The sequence below is a fragment of the Fulmarus glacialis genome, unplaced genomic scaffold, assembly GCF_000690835.1.
Source record: "Fulmarus glacialis isolate BGI_N327 unplaced genomic scaffold, ASM69083v1 scaffold578, whole genome shotgun sequence".
Classification (NCBI taxonomy): domain Eukaryota; kingdom Metazoa; phylum Chordata; class Aves; order Procellariiformes; family Procellariidae; genus Fulmarus; species Fulmarus glacialis.
Genome location: NW_009227338.1, coordinates 42,191 through 57,060, shown reverse-complemented (window position 1 = coordinate 57,060; position 14,870 = coordinate 42,191). Strand labels below are relative to the sequence as shown.

The 14,870-nt window shown below is 36.4% G+C and overlaps 1 protein-coding gene across 3 annotated transcripts in view; it reads right to left on the bottom strand.

The window, feature by feature from the left end:
* Positions 1 to 4,237: 4,237 nt before the first annotated feature.
* The window catches only part of NR2C1 (nuclear receptor subfamily 2, group C, member 1), a 39,365-nt gene continuing 28,732 nt past the window's right edge, over positions 4,238 to 14,870 (bottom strand). For 2 of the 3 annotated variants that reach the window (XM_009583095.1, XM_009583096.1), the window contains 5 exons: positions 13,825 to 13,946; positions 10,524 to 10,663; positions 9,399 to 9,536; positions 5,331 to 5,436; positions 4,240 to 4,796 (listed from right to left, as the gene is read on the bottom strand). In XM_009583095.1, the coding sequence (XP_009581390.1) occupies positions 4,622 to 4,796; positions 5,331 to 5,436; positions 9,399 to 9,536; positions 10,524 to 10,663; positions 13,825 to 13,946 (681 nt within the window). In that variant the 3' untranslated portion in view covers positions 4,240 to 4,621. Of the gene's footprint in view, positions 4,797 to 5,330; positions 5,437 to 9,398; positions 9,537 to 10,523; positions 10,664 to 13,824; positions 13,947 to 14,870 lie in introns of all 3 variants that reach the window. The other variant, XM_009583097.1, reaches the window with a different exon arrangement.

The window sequence follows — 14,870 nt, the reverse complement described above, 5'->3', positions numbered from 1 at the left end:
AACAACAAAACCAGAACATCACTATTTAGCTTTTCCATGAGCTGTTGCATTATTCTCAGATGAGTGCAATGGTTAACATCCAGAAATAAGGAAAAACCATGTTCATCCTTGTATTAATTTACCTGTTTTAAAGCTCCCATTCCTGACAAAACCCAGTTATGCCTCACTGCGTATCAAAAGCATGAATTTATAGTATAGGAATGATTAATGAAATGATTTTTAAATGATTAATGGAAAATCTTGATGAGCAAAGTGAGTAACACTGAAGCAACAACCTGCAGTATGGGATCCAGCTTCTAGATCATCATGAAGACAAGAGAGATTACTTGGCAGGCAGCATAGACCAGCTGCACCCTAGCTTTAAATCAATACTGAACTTAAAATGAAAATTTATTGTTACGAAAAAAATGTAAGAAAACTCTGGGGGAAAAAAGGTTACTTACCAGTAGCCAGAGCTCTTTGCAATGTGTTGTGTGTATGCACATTTGCTCTATAGAGAGAGGTCCAAACATCAGAGGTATCCAAGATCATAAAATGGGTTTTTTTTGGCCCTCACAATACTGTGGGTGTGTACTCACCTCTCTCCCTTGTACTTGACTTGACAGCAAGCATGGAGTTATAATATTCTGTCAGCCGCACATCGCAAGGGAGAAGGGTGTATGGTTATTACATATATGGACAACACACAAGTAGCTAGAATCTCTTTGAGATAAGCAACTTTTCTTTACGTGCATATCCATATAGATGGCCACACCACAGATAATTAAGTGTCCCAGTATTCTCAGAAAAAGGTGGCTGGCAGAGACTTCTTGATTCTTTGGTTGAAGATTTCTTGAACTAGTTGTCCAGTTTGCAAAGATATGAAACAGAGATATTATTGACCAAAGCCTCAAATGTCATCTGAGAACTATTAGAGTATATCCTGATTACTGATGGTGACTCAACCATACTGTTCAAGAGAGGTAATACAGTCCGTTACCTAGTTTGGAGATGGTTATCCTGTTTGATTTCTCAGCTGGTCAGGAGAATTAGATGAAAGATAATCTGAAAGTCTCTGTCCCATGCAAATAAGAAGACACTATTCTCTTGCTACTCAACATATGAAGGGAAATCTCAGACCAGACAGGATTTAAAAAGAAAAACATGGATGGGTGAATTTCCTGATTCGGTGATCTGGCAGAAATCCCCAGAAATGAAGTTCAAGGGATTTGCCAGGAAAAGAACAGTAAAAGGTGTGGGAGGGGAAAAAGTCAGCCATCGGGATTTGGATCTTCTGCTGCCCAGCAGAGGTGATGAGCATCAAAAAGAACAGCAAGGACATGTTTCAAATACCTGAATTTAAACAACCTGATGTGAAACATGACCAAGGTTCTTGCGCTTTTGAGTTAACACATCCTAAGAAAGTAATCTTGACCCAGCAGTCAGTGGTAATGGCAGTCCACATGCTACTGAAGTAGGCTAACTTGTATTCAAACAGACTAGGGCACAAAGAGGAAGCAAGAACAGAAATCCAGAGAAAGTAAGTTTCTGAGGCCATCTCCTCCAAAACAGCGCTCTGACAAAAAAGCAAAAAAAAAAAAAAAGGCAAAAAAGCACAGGGAAGACATAGACCCATTGCCTAACAGGGCAGGGAAACTACTCACTAATAATGCTGACAAGGCAGAGGTTCTCAATATCTTCTTTGCCTCTGTCTTTACCAGCATAGCTGGACTGCAGAGCACAGGACCAAGTACCTAGGACAACGCATATGTCGACCCACCAGTAGTGGAGAAAGGGCTGGTCTGCAGCCTTTTGCAAGGGCTCAACCAACATAAATCCATGGACCCAGAGGAAATCCACCCTAGGGTATTAAGAGAAGTGGCTGACATTGGTGCAAGGCCAATGTCTATAATCTTTGAAAAGCCTTGGATATCTCAATATAAGAAAGAAATTTTTTACGCTGAGAACAATCAATCACTGCAACAACCTCCCCAGGTATGTGGTGGAGTCCCCATCACTGGAGGTTTTCAAGATGCAATTGGACAGGGATAGATTGGATAATCTAATCTAGGCTCCCCTTCCCACAAAAGGTTGGACTGGATGATCTTTCAAGGTCCCGTCAAACCTGGGCTGTTCTATGATAAAGATGAATGAGCTGAGGGATTCAATCGCTAAAGATTTACGTCTGTAGAAATACTGGTATTTTCTCAGCTGTTTCTGAAGCTGGACAGTACCATGAGAGAGGCTGCATCAGCTGAATCTTTTGGCCAGTTGTAAGCAAAGAACTGCATATCACACCTGAGGCTCAAGCTATGGAGTAAAAGATTTTTGCAAGGATGTGAGAGAGATTTGCACAATGTACTGCATTTAGAAGGAAAATAAGCTTTTATTTCCATCTTACTATTATCTGGGTTACATGAATCTGGAGAATATTGGAGTAAAAATCTTCCAAGAGTATTGGAATGCCTGGGAAACCATCTCCAAAATATTCAGGAATAACGTGCTTTCAGCTTCCTTAAAAGGTTTAACACAGAGGACTGTAAATCTCTCATGCCTGTTAGGGCCAGAAGTGGGTTAGGGATAGCACAGGGCTAGAAAGCAGGGTCAGAATTTCTAAGGAGAGCTGAATTGAAGAATGATGTACCTCCCACCTGCAACTTGGTCCTACAGATAGCAAGATGGGCCTCTAACCCCTGGGGAGAGAATAAGCACAGCATATTGGCAGCAACTGTCTTTCATATTTCCATAATACCTCCTAAGATGCAGAGAAGTAGTCCTTATACTGCTCTCCAGGGAACACAGATGAACAGCTTGAATCCTGCACCCTTCAAAAGGTGGAATGTGGGAAGAGCTCAGCTGCTATGGCCAGCTCCAACACTGAAGGCTGTCCTCCAGCAAGTCAGTAAGTGCCAAGGCAGAGCAGGGGGGATTGTTCCATCCCATCAGGCGTCCTCAGCACTGAGTGCTTTGGTCTGTGGTATTGGATATGGCGGATCCTGTAGTACAGCCTCAGATGACAGAGCTTGGGTGGAGGAAGATCCAAGCAGCTCAGTTAGTGCAATTGAAAAGAACATAGAAATTCAGTGTCAGAGGCAGTTCTCCTGATTCTTTTTGGCTGGTTGAGATCTTCGGGTGCTGAGAAAAACTACAGAACTCACCCAAGCCTCATCTAGTCGTTTCTTGGTGTTAGGGTGGCCTTGGAGCTGCTAGTGCAGAGTGGGCAAAGGCCCCCATTTAAGCTGATCTTTTGGCTAAGCAATTTCTGGTGCAACCATGTGTTGCTTGATTGGGTGAGGCTCTTCCAGAGAAAGAGAAGGTTCATGATAAATAGAACTCGGCCTTGATCCAAGATTTAGATAATCCTAAATGCTAGTGTCAGAGGTAGACCACCACTTTTACTAGGATACTTCTCTCATTTTAAGCAACAGGTATTAAGTGTGCTAGGGATGTATAACTTCCTGTTGCAAAAGGAAGCAAGAAGCAACCATATGTCAGTGTTACCTGTCAGTGAGGCACATGCCTCAAGATAGAAAAACATTTAAACCCATCCTTAGATGGAGCTACGGAGTATGATTCAGGCAACTATATGAAGTATCTAGACCGATTTCTAACAAGGAAAGGAAAAGCAGCAGAGACCATGCTCCCATAGGGAGGGGCACTGGATTTGACGAACTCAAATTTAAAAAATAATCATACGAGACTGGTTGGAAAAGAGAACTACATAGCCAAAGGCTAACAATAATAAAAAAATAAAGACATGAACACAAGTTAAGAGGCATCTAGAATGCCTCCATCATTGTGCAGTGAGTATGAAAGAGGGAGGGGTAGTGTGAAAAAGCTTTAATTTCTGAGACCAGAAAAAACGGGAAGATGCTGTCTTTGAATACCTGCACTATACACTTCTCTGTTAGTTTTTCATAGTATAAAACAGCTGATGTCTACCAAGACGCAATATTACAACACAGTATTCCTTGGCATCCATGAAACAGTCAGTACGGATCTTTTGCTGCTTCACTTTTGATCAATGGCATCAACATATCATCAGAATATTTTAAAATGTGAACTTCCTCTGCTTTCCCTGCACTTGTAATGGTGTCCAGTGTTTCATTCAACAAGAAACAAATCTCTCTTCAAAACAACAGGAAAAACTAAATTTGGTTATAATGGTCTTGTTTCCATGGAAACACTGGCCTTTTCAGAATGTTTGACCATTCGATCAGAGAGAAAGAACTAGTAGCAAAACACTGAAAACACAACTCAGAGAGGAAAGTTAATTTATTTGTCTAAAACATCAAACTAAGTTGAGATACCTTAGTTCAGTCAAAGCTTCTTCAGTTTCTTCACAAGCCTGAACTTCATAGACAAATATTCCAAGTTCATCTATCTACAAAAATAGGATGGACAATTCTTGACTTTCTTCAGATATCAAGTTAATTTACAAGTCCTTGAAGATCAGATGAAAAATAGGAAGCGATCCTATATTCCTTAATACACTCCACCACATTTCCCAAGTGTACTGGAAAGGAGGAATATTAGCCTTCTTTGGAAAGGTGCATGGGAAGGCTTATTGCCATCTCTTGGAGACAGGGTATGCATTTACATCACCATGACTGCCATGGTTAAGAATCCTTGACTGCTACTTTTATACGGCATGACCAATTATCTGAGAGTTGTAGTCCGCTGTCTCCATTCGCAGAATATATGGGATGATGCTATCAATCTGAACATTTCCAATTAGTCCGGCAAAGAATAGCTCTTCAGTGATGGCAGCACTCATCAGCCTAAGAGCAGGCAATCGGAGAAGAAGTCTAGACAGTCTGGAAAAGAAGTTTGGTAAAATGTGTTACTTGTGGTCACAGATTTTGGTGTTATTCACAATTATGTTATCAGTAAGAGAAGAGAAAAAATTAACAAGGGACAATACTGGTCAAAATTCACTATATCTAGTTCATGAAAGGCTTAAATATTTAAATCAGTAGAGCATTAAATTTATGTTCAGTCATGTCTTCAACAGTACAAAAAATGTGAATATGCCTGTCAATTACATGGACTGTATAATGTTTGGGCTTAGACTAAATGAGGAAATATTCCAAGTAGGTGCCATTCAAAATGAAAACATTAAAAATATTTATTTTATTTCCAATATTTCATTTTGGAAATTAATAATGAATGAGTAAATAAATAATACTCATTGTATGAGTACGTGCATTTGAAGTGCTCTAAAGGTAATTTCTTACCTTTAAGGAGGTAAGAAGAAAATGTACGTATTTATTACAAGAAATACTGTACAAATCAGTATCACCAACGCTCTGAAAAGAGAATCAATCAAGTAAGCATGTAAGTTTACAGACCTGTAAGTATCATCCGGATATGCTTTTGTTACATAGTCTTGGAACTCCATGTAAGCCTTTTCTTGAAATTTCTCAATCTGTACCACATTTTCTAGACCTGGGTGATCTGAAAAAAACACTCTACTTTGTTATACCTGTTCTATATAAGATGCACTAAAATCTATGCAGATTATCTAATTGTAAGCACACTAAAATCATTATCATCACAGTTTTAGTGGAGGACGCCGCTTTACCTCCTTATGTTTCTTTTCCTCTATGTTTATGTTTTACTTGGTTTTTTATAAATACAACCAGACATTTTGAAGAGTTCAAATAAATGCAGTGCTTGCAATGTTTACATCAATCTTGATGATACAGCTCTGTTCTCTGTGTAGCAATATAACAGCACTGTTTCAATACACTGACATTTATTGGAATATTGTATGCACAAACAGCATTTGGGTGGGAAGTGAAGGATAAAATTAAGATCAGTGGAAAAAGCAGAGTAAAAGGCTATGAACCATTTGTTTCCTAAAAACTGTAGAAGATATGTAGTAGATCATTCTTTTTCAACTGTTTGGTGCAAAATTTTCAAACGTGCTAAGCATAATTTTTAGCAGTGATTTAAACACTTGAGATCTAAATCTTGCTAAAATTAAAGGATTTAACCTAACTGCCAAGTCACATTTGGAAATTATCCGGTAATTCTGAACACTTCATATGGTCTGTAATTTTTATTATCCGTTTATCTTAATGTAAATATTTTACTGTCATAGTAGCATGACAAATCATGTAGATGTTATTTTTCAGAAATGGGATCATAAATGAGCTGCCAAATTATGTCAGATAAAAGATTATTTCTAACAGTCACTCTTCCTCTCCAAATATATGGCCTTCTGTCAATAAAATAGGAGTTTTTGGTCTAGCTCTGCAGATACAAAAGCCTTCAGAGCAATTTAGCAGTTATGTGATACACTGGACTCCCCTGAACACATCATTTCACAGAGGAGTATTTTGTCCTATATAATAATTCATTCTGAAAGCATGAGTTCAAATGTATGCAGAGCACAAGAGGTTAACAAGTTTGTAAAGAAGCAATACGTTTTGAAGAGTTGTCGTTGGCATGCAATATGATGCTGCTTTCAGAACAATGTCAGAAACACAGCTAGAAGTCAACTTCCGAAAACAGTAGTTTGAAGACCACTGCTAGTACATTAGTAGCCATTTATAAAGATGCAAAGTCTTCTAGGCGCTCCCTTTACACTCATCTCTTTGCCCAAGGCTGTCTTGTGACAGTCAAATAGCTGGCTTGGCACCGAAGATTTTCAGTAGTCTTCAAGTCTCCAGCTATGGAAGACAGCAGATCAACAGGGCCTACTAAAGCAGATTTTCTTACCTTAGGGCTCTGCTGCATGTGCAGCCCAGTCCCATCCTGTAGCAGAGCAGTAAAATCCCTGAAATTGTAATTTCTGGCCTGTGAATCATTGCCAGAACATCCCTTCTGTTCAAGGTACTGAACATGACTTTCAGGTATATGAAGATTTTGTTACACGGCTCATAGGATCAAGAATATTGACAACACATTGTCATTAAAGCAGCTACACATCATTAGAAATTTGATCCTGAAAGCATGTGAGCTAAAGACAATCCATCTCAATCATGTGACTGGATATAGTCTTTTCCCAAGATATTTTTCTTTCTACCTTTTGTGTTGTCAAATCTAATCAGAAGGAGACAAATTAACATCAGACTGAACAAATAAGTAAATATTGCTTTGCAAGTGTAAGGTTCCTAGAGAAGTATTTTCTGGTGTCTAGCAGGACTGATTTCTTCAGACAGGCAAACAGATTCTGTCATAAATCCTAGTAGACATTGTGCTAGAAAAATAGCTTGAGGTATTCTTCCATCATTTTGTTTCTTTCCTGGAGCAACCTGTACCAGTTATGAGTATGGGAATGCCATAAAAGGACTATTTTGGGGTAAGGAACACCTAAAGGAGAATTACGTCTCCTGCAAGCATTATCTACTAAAATTAAACAAGCAAACACCCCCCACTTAAAGAAAGTCTCTGCCTCTTCTGAAATAACGGTGAAAAGTCCAGGCAACTCTTCAGTCCACAGCAGAAAAGAAAAATTTCAAACAGTTTCAAGCACTCTTAATATTGCAATTAAACTCATGGTGGGTACCGCTTATCAGAAAACTGAAATGGTTCCTGTGCTTCAGTGGACTGTAGAAGCAAACACATAAAACCATGCAAGATTCTCCTAGTCATGAGGACTGACAGCAGGATTATGTTCTATAGTGAAACACTCAGGATCTGATTTTCCTTAGTGATCCACAATGGAAGAATATCACTGGAATATCCTCTGGGAATTTATCATCTTTCCTGGAAGGTTCTGACACTGCTTATACTGCTCTTATTTGCAAGAACGTCTTTAATCTCAGAAGTCTTCCATTAATGCTGATGCTGCCACTTTTAGTGGGAGATGTGGGTACTCCTTGTAGATACTACATATAGAAAAGATCATGTAAATATGAGGGAAACTGCAAAGTAAGAACCTCACAATTCTTTTATAGATAGATATGTATTAGAAAACCTGCTTAAAATTTACATTTTGGAAGTGTCCAAGTTCCAAAAGATTTTCTCACCTGAACTAATTTTTCTGGCTGCCACTTTTAGTGGGAGATGTGGGTACTCCTTGTAGATACTACATATAGAAAAGATCATGTAAATATGAGGGAAACTGCAAAGTAAGAACCTCACAATTCTTTTATAGATAGATATGTATTAGAAAACCTGCTTAAAATTTACATTTTGGAAGTGTCCAAGTTCCAAAAGATTTTCTCACCTGAACTAATTTTTCTGTGAAAAGGTGAACTGCAACTGCATGGAAAAAGAAAGTTCTTCTCAGATCTAATAAATCTACAGAACTGACAAGAACCAAATACCCAGTTCTCCTCCATATCCTACACTACTGATGGGGGGCAGGTCACTGAGATTCAGACAGCTTTTTAAAATTTGCTCTGATCTTTTCTATGGGACATCAGCATCTAAAAAAGGCAAGCAACGAGGATCAAGGAAGCTGCTGATGCTTTTAGAACTTTCTCATGCAGAATGGAGTGACTGAAGATCTACTTTCTAAATGTGACAGTGAAAAATTCCTGGAGATACAGAAAGTACTTGAGGTTTATACATTTTTCTTTTATCAAAAGATTTGGTTTTGGTTTTCTATTAAATCCCTAAATTATGAATGATGAATCTAAGACCTGCAGTATACTGATATAATATCAGAATGCCTTTAGTGAAAAGTTAATTCTACAATTTTCAAATAAAGAAAATTAATTTTGTAATTTTCTACAGTTCAGGCATATGTGCTACATGATCTAACTACTCAGTCACTATCTGTTATAATCAGAGGACCCTTCCTCCATATTGTAGACTATTGTAGACTAATCTCCCAGAAAGAAAAAATAATAATTATTTTATCTTATCGTCATTGTCTAATGTATGTCCATTAATGTTACTTGGAGTACATTAGGCAAATACTGTTCAGAAGACAGAAGACAGAAAAAATAATATAAGAGAATGTTTGTAGTGTTCATTCACCAGAAATGCTATATGTAATACTTATTTTCAAAATACCCATGTGAAGTGAGGTGATATGTTTCTGTAATTTTGCATGTGAGAATTGATGCCCAGAGTAGATAGTCTTTCATACATTAAAAACACAACTTCAATCCATCTCAGCTGGATGTGCAAGAGCAACACTTCTGAAAATTAAACTGCTGGTCCTCAGAAAAAGTACCTCAGAAAGGAGGTACAGAATTAAAAGCAATAAATAAAAATAATAAAAAAAATCAATGGCAGAGGCAAGAGTAAAACTTAAGTCTTCAAAGCAGCATTCAACTATTTAGATTAAAAGATTAACCCTCCTCTTCCTACAGTCGTCATTACACACCTTCCCAGATTCCTCAACAACATAGGCAGTTATTCCACAGGTGACAGTAACTGCATATAATGAAACAGGCAGAAGTTATATGGCAAAAAATAGCATAGATTAAAGTTTTACATTTGGAATAATTACATACCAGGACTGAAGAGGACGATCGCTTTCAAATATGCATATTCATATCCATCTAGGCAAAGCTTAACCATGCTGTTACAGAACTCTTGCAATTTGAAGATATGCTCCATTACTAATTTTCCTCTGTCTGTTGGCAGCTTATCTAAGTCAACACGCACATGAAATATAAAACCCCCAAGTCAACACACATGCAAAAAATGTGGTCACACTGGATTTTTAAAAATAATGATTTCTATTAGATTCAAACAGTAGGAAATCTATACCACCTATAAACTCACATACCAGGTCTGAATAATCTTGACACAAACAATTATGGACTACAACGATCTTTTTTTTTCTTTTTTTTTTTTTTTTTTCTTTCTTACGTTGTACAGTTAGGTCTCTTTCTGCCACTAAAGCTTCCAATAATCAGAGGCAGACTAGAGCTTGAAACGATCAAGGAAGGGGAAAGATCACTTACACTTACAAGATCACTTGTCATTTGAATGAAAAATATGCAAAAGATGCAGGACGTAGGATTAATAAGGAACAAAGTATACTTATGAAGATCTGTTGAAGACTTGCATGTAATCTAAAACTAGTATACAGAAGTCAACAAGCCAAGTTATGTAAAGGAAGTATATTATCAAGTTGGCATTTGGCTGCTTTGTTTCACAGCTATGAACAGCAAGGACAGGTGGGTCATTCTTTACTTTATACCCTTGATACAGAGGAATCATATTCACAGTACACTTGTGTTCTTAACGTTGATGCTGCCTGAAATATTCCTAATTTGAGCTGACATATATTAACAGAACAGCAGAACACTATTAGACATCACATAGACACACAATAAAAACAACCCCAGTAAATGCTAACATATATTAGATAGACAGGTAATTTTACTTTATGTTTTCTTAATTTGAGGGTAAGTATTAGCATAGCTGACTTTTGCAAAATTGCTAAAAAATTCCATCTTGTGAACTGTATTTTCTAGTATTATTTTGTTTCAATACGAACCACAAAACTCTACGAAAAGTAAATTTTCATTAACAACTGAAGGATAAGTAAAAAGCTTCTGTGCAGTTCAAAACTTAAAAAACATGGCGTAATTCCCCAAGTCTCGCAATGTGCACAGTATACACCTTACCTTGCTGTAAACTGCCATGAAGGTGATTAACAAATGCAGTTAATATAGTTGCCACATTCATAACTTGTGAACATTGTGCAAGACCAAGCGTAAAAAGTTCGTTCCAGCAGGCTTTTACTAATGATATGCTGTTATCCTGTCTATTAAAAAATACAATAATTTCACTTAATAAAAACAGCTATTTGAATTCACAGTTTTTTTAATTTGAGGAACAATTCATAAAACATTAATCTAATTCAACATTGCAACCAGTACCAAAATGAAGCCCTGCATCAAAAATATTTTTATTTGCATGCTACGATTAAAATACCTGGTTTAGAGTGACTTTTGTAAAGAAGCAGTTTTTGTTTTAATGATCTAAAAGGAGATAGATTTCTATCACAAAAGCAAGCTGAAATTACAGGAAACGACAACTGTCTGGGCATATTCCATCATGCTAGTTTTCTTAGGATTTACACTAATTTTTTAATAACATTTACATGCATGGACCAAAAAAGTTTGCATTGTTCCTGTATTGTGGATATAGAACAGACTCAAAGGCCTTTTTTTTTTTTTTTTACTTGTAATCTGGCAGGTTGGTATAATTTCTTAATTAAAAATACATGTGAAATGGAACATGTGAGATCAAGTTCCTGAGCTTGCTGACTGCTATCCCCTTCATGTTTGGAATAAGGTTTGAAATACAGACTTCAAAGTATAAATAAAAGTCATGAGGGTTTCTTTGCTGTAAGAATTAGTCCTTAAATTAAGTTTCATGTGTAGTCAATATTTTTTTTTCAAATGCTGAAGCTTAAAATTAGGTATATCAATCCATATTCAGGCACTTCCATATTAGTAACTTAACTTTCAGTATTGCCAAGCATCTCTAACTCGTAGAGCTTAACAAGAGCTCAGTACCTTAAAAAGGAAATCCTACCAGTGAGGAGTCAAATTCAGGTACCATGTTTCACAGTTTTAGCCAGTAAATATAAATAATGGAAATTTAAAAGAAGCACAAGACCTATCAAAGAAGAAAAGCATATTAAAGCTAGGATTTCAACTACAAAAATACAGTGGAACGGATTTTTGCAAGAACGTTGATGTAATCTTCAAGAACATTTCTGATGATTTACTGCAATACTAATATGCCAAATGACAGATTAATGTAGACTTGTCCTGTACTGGATTACAGAGAGCTTACCTAGGGCAGTATTTTTTACTATGATCCAGTTCTTGTTATGGTAGACATGATACTGTACACGCAGCTTCCACACATACTTGTCACATCCTCATTCATCTCCTGTCAAAGGGACTATGCTGAGGAACAGTGAAAATAGGGTGTACTGGCTACTCAGCTGGTATGTGCGTAGATAAATGTATCATCTAGAGCAACTTTATGGCTGATCTAACTTAGACCAGAACCAGGTGATCAAACTTAAGCAGCCTCAAAAAACTAAGAGGCTGTAACCAGCCTGATGAACATTTCAGTAGGAATTTCTCTTACCTACAAAGATCCTCGTGCAGGAAGATGAACTAAGCAATAACGTGGTATCATTAACTAAATCAGTACACCAAAGCCAACTATCTTGCTGAGACTAAGGACAACATTGCCTGAGGAGGGAACCACCTGGATACAATTATCTATCTTCCTTGCAAAACCATTACCATAGTTTTGTTTTGGCTCGTCAACTCCTCTCTATTACTAGTACCATGAATTTCTCTGCATTTTAAAAGTGAAATGAGTTACCCTTCTAAAAGTCAAAATTATAGTACATAATGTGCTCAAACTCAAAAAGCTGCATTAATTTCAAATAAATCTCCACTTGAAAAAAGTTAGTATTTTAAGCTCTTCGAAAGGAAAACTGTGTATTTATGTTAAATGGTCTTTAAATATACTGTTGCCCATGATCTTGACTGGGACTGTAAAAGCTAACACGGGTGAATATTAACACTATTAAGACAACCTACTCCTCCATTTTTTTATTCAAACAGAAAAATATATTGGGAAGTAACATATTCAAAAAAATGCATATTTGCTATAAGCATTTCTTGTTAAATCTTTTCGGAGAGACAGGTCTTCTGTACAACATCTTATTTTTAAAAAGCAATTCCCATTTGTTGTTATAACAGTAATTTGCAGTGTCTCTTTGTTACAAAAACCTTTTAAAAATGTATAATGATATATGTACTATGTTAATTTGCTACGTATTTTGAAATTCTGCAGGGCAACGATATCTACTAAATTAAAACATCATATTTACCTGATTTTTTACCCTTGCTATTGTTTAACTTTATAGAATTTTACTTTTTCCTTCTCCAAAACACAGGCTTCAATTACAGACAATATAGTATCTTTCCTTAAACAATGTAGAATCATTTGGCTTAAACATCTGAGTAAACACAAATGGTAATCACAGATCATCCTGCTTTTGACAGCCTTCCTGGAAAAGGGGACAATCCCTCACTTTAAAAAGGAATTCTCTTTGCTGCCTCGGTCATACACTATTTTGATATTGAATTGAAGAAAAACACTGTAGATGAGAACAGACAAACATGGTTTATACTCCATTTGTGTCAGAGCCGATACCGTATTTTTATTTGTTTGATAGATCTTCATAAAATTACTTCTGAAAATAACACAAATCACTTTTCCCCACGCTGTTTTGAGATGTTTTCTCATGATGATCGGCAATGTACTACTACATTTAGCTTAAGAATTTTAAGTGATACACTGAATTCTGCTGGAAAAGCAGGATGTTATACAAACTGTAAAAAGAATAATAAGAATTACTTTCTGGTTACAGCAACCATTTGTTTTTGGAAAATCCCCTGAAATTAAACAACTTCATCCTGAATGCTTGCTGAATCTAGCTAACCATTTTCTTCATATACATTATTAAAGGTAAAATTATTACTACTAATTCAGTAGATAACAGTAGATAAAGATAACAGTATTTGGGCATCCAGAGAGGAGCTTCTATTTGGTGACTGCCTGATAAGCATCTTAGTTCGGGATGTAGCTATTAAAAAATGATAGGAAGTCCTATTTACTAAAAATTTATTAAAGAATTAGCAGTGTGCAGGCATTTGATTGCTATCAATCTACTCCTCCTTTTTCCTTCAAAACCCAACCAAAGTACCGGAATCGGACTGAAATTGGGAGTAGTTTTGATTCAGAAAATTTACCTTCATGATAAAGATCTATAAAACAGTTTTAATAAGCAGATTTATATTTTAAAATGTCCCTGAAGAAGACAGTGAAAATAAAAAATTAAAAAGTGCATACTCACAACATAAGTGAATAGCGTAACTGAACACTTACCCTAAGGCTTGGAAAGATGGAATGGAACGTGCCCAGTGCATGGACAAGAAAAGCAACCTGGAGGCAGACTCGCAGATATAGTGAACGTTAAGATACTCAGGCATAGGAGAAGGCATGGTGAGCTGGCAACCAAAAAAAAGAAAAAAAAAGTGCAAGTCAGTTATTTTACCTTCTTCATAAAAAACATGGTAAGAAAAAATCAGTCTTAGACTTTCTTTTAAGTGAAAAAGTAAAATTGTTTTTTAAATAAACATCAGATAATCCTGAAATAAAATTGAACGACCGCCTTTTTCATTACTAGCCACACTTTATACCCTGTAATAACTGCAAAGCAACAAAAAAGGCAAAAATTTTTAATCTTTATCTTAGACAAATATTCATGTCTGGGACACCTGGAGATGGAAAATCCCAAATAAAATTCAACTTTTGAGACACTCTCAAAGAATAAAAGTTTTAGAAGAATCACTGTAATTAGAATGAAGTTGCTTACATTTATATATAGATAAATACATAAAAAATACAAACACAGAGGCATCATTAGTTCCCCAAGAGTAGTGGAATAAGTGGCCTGAAAAATTAGAGGAGTTACCACAATTCCTGGGGAGGGTGTGTGTGTGTGAATTCTATTTCACAAAACATCTTTTTTTGTACTTTTAATTAATATTTTACAAATAAATACACCAAAAATCTTTTGATGTGTGAATAAAATACCTAATATACAGCTGCTCCCAAGTCCTAAAAATATAACCAACATACATCAGAAAGGGCCAGCTCTACCCTTCTTAACGTACATGAGTAAAATCAGTGGTGTTACCTGCGTATGTGAAGAAAGTGGGATTTGACCCAAAACTGCTAAATATAGTGTTGTAGTTTTATCTTCAGAAATTAATACTTCTTAATATAATGGTTTGGCTAACACAATTTAAAAAAACCCCTAACGTTTGCGTTAGAGAGATGTTTATTTGAGTAATCAAAACATGTGCTGATGAGAGGTTCACCCCCAGCCGGCAACTAAGCACCACACAGCCACTCGCTCACTCACTCCC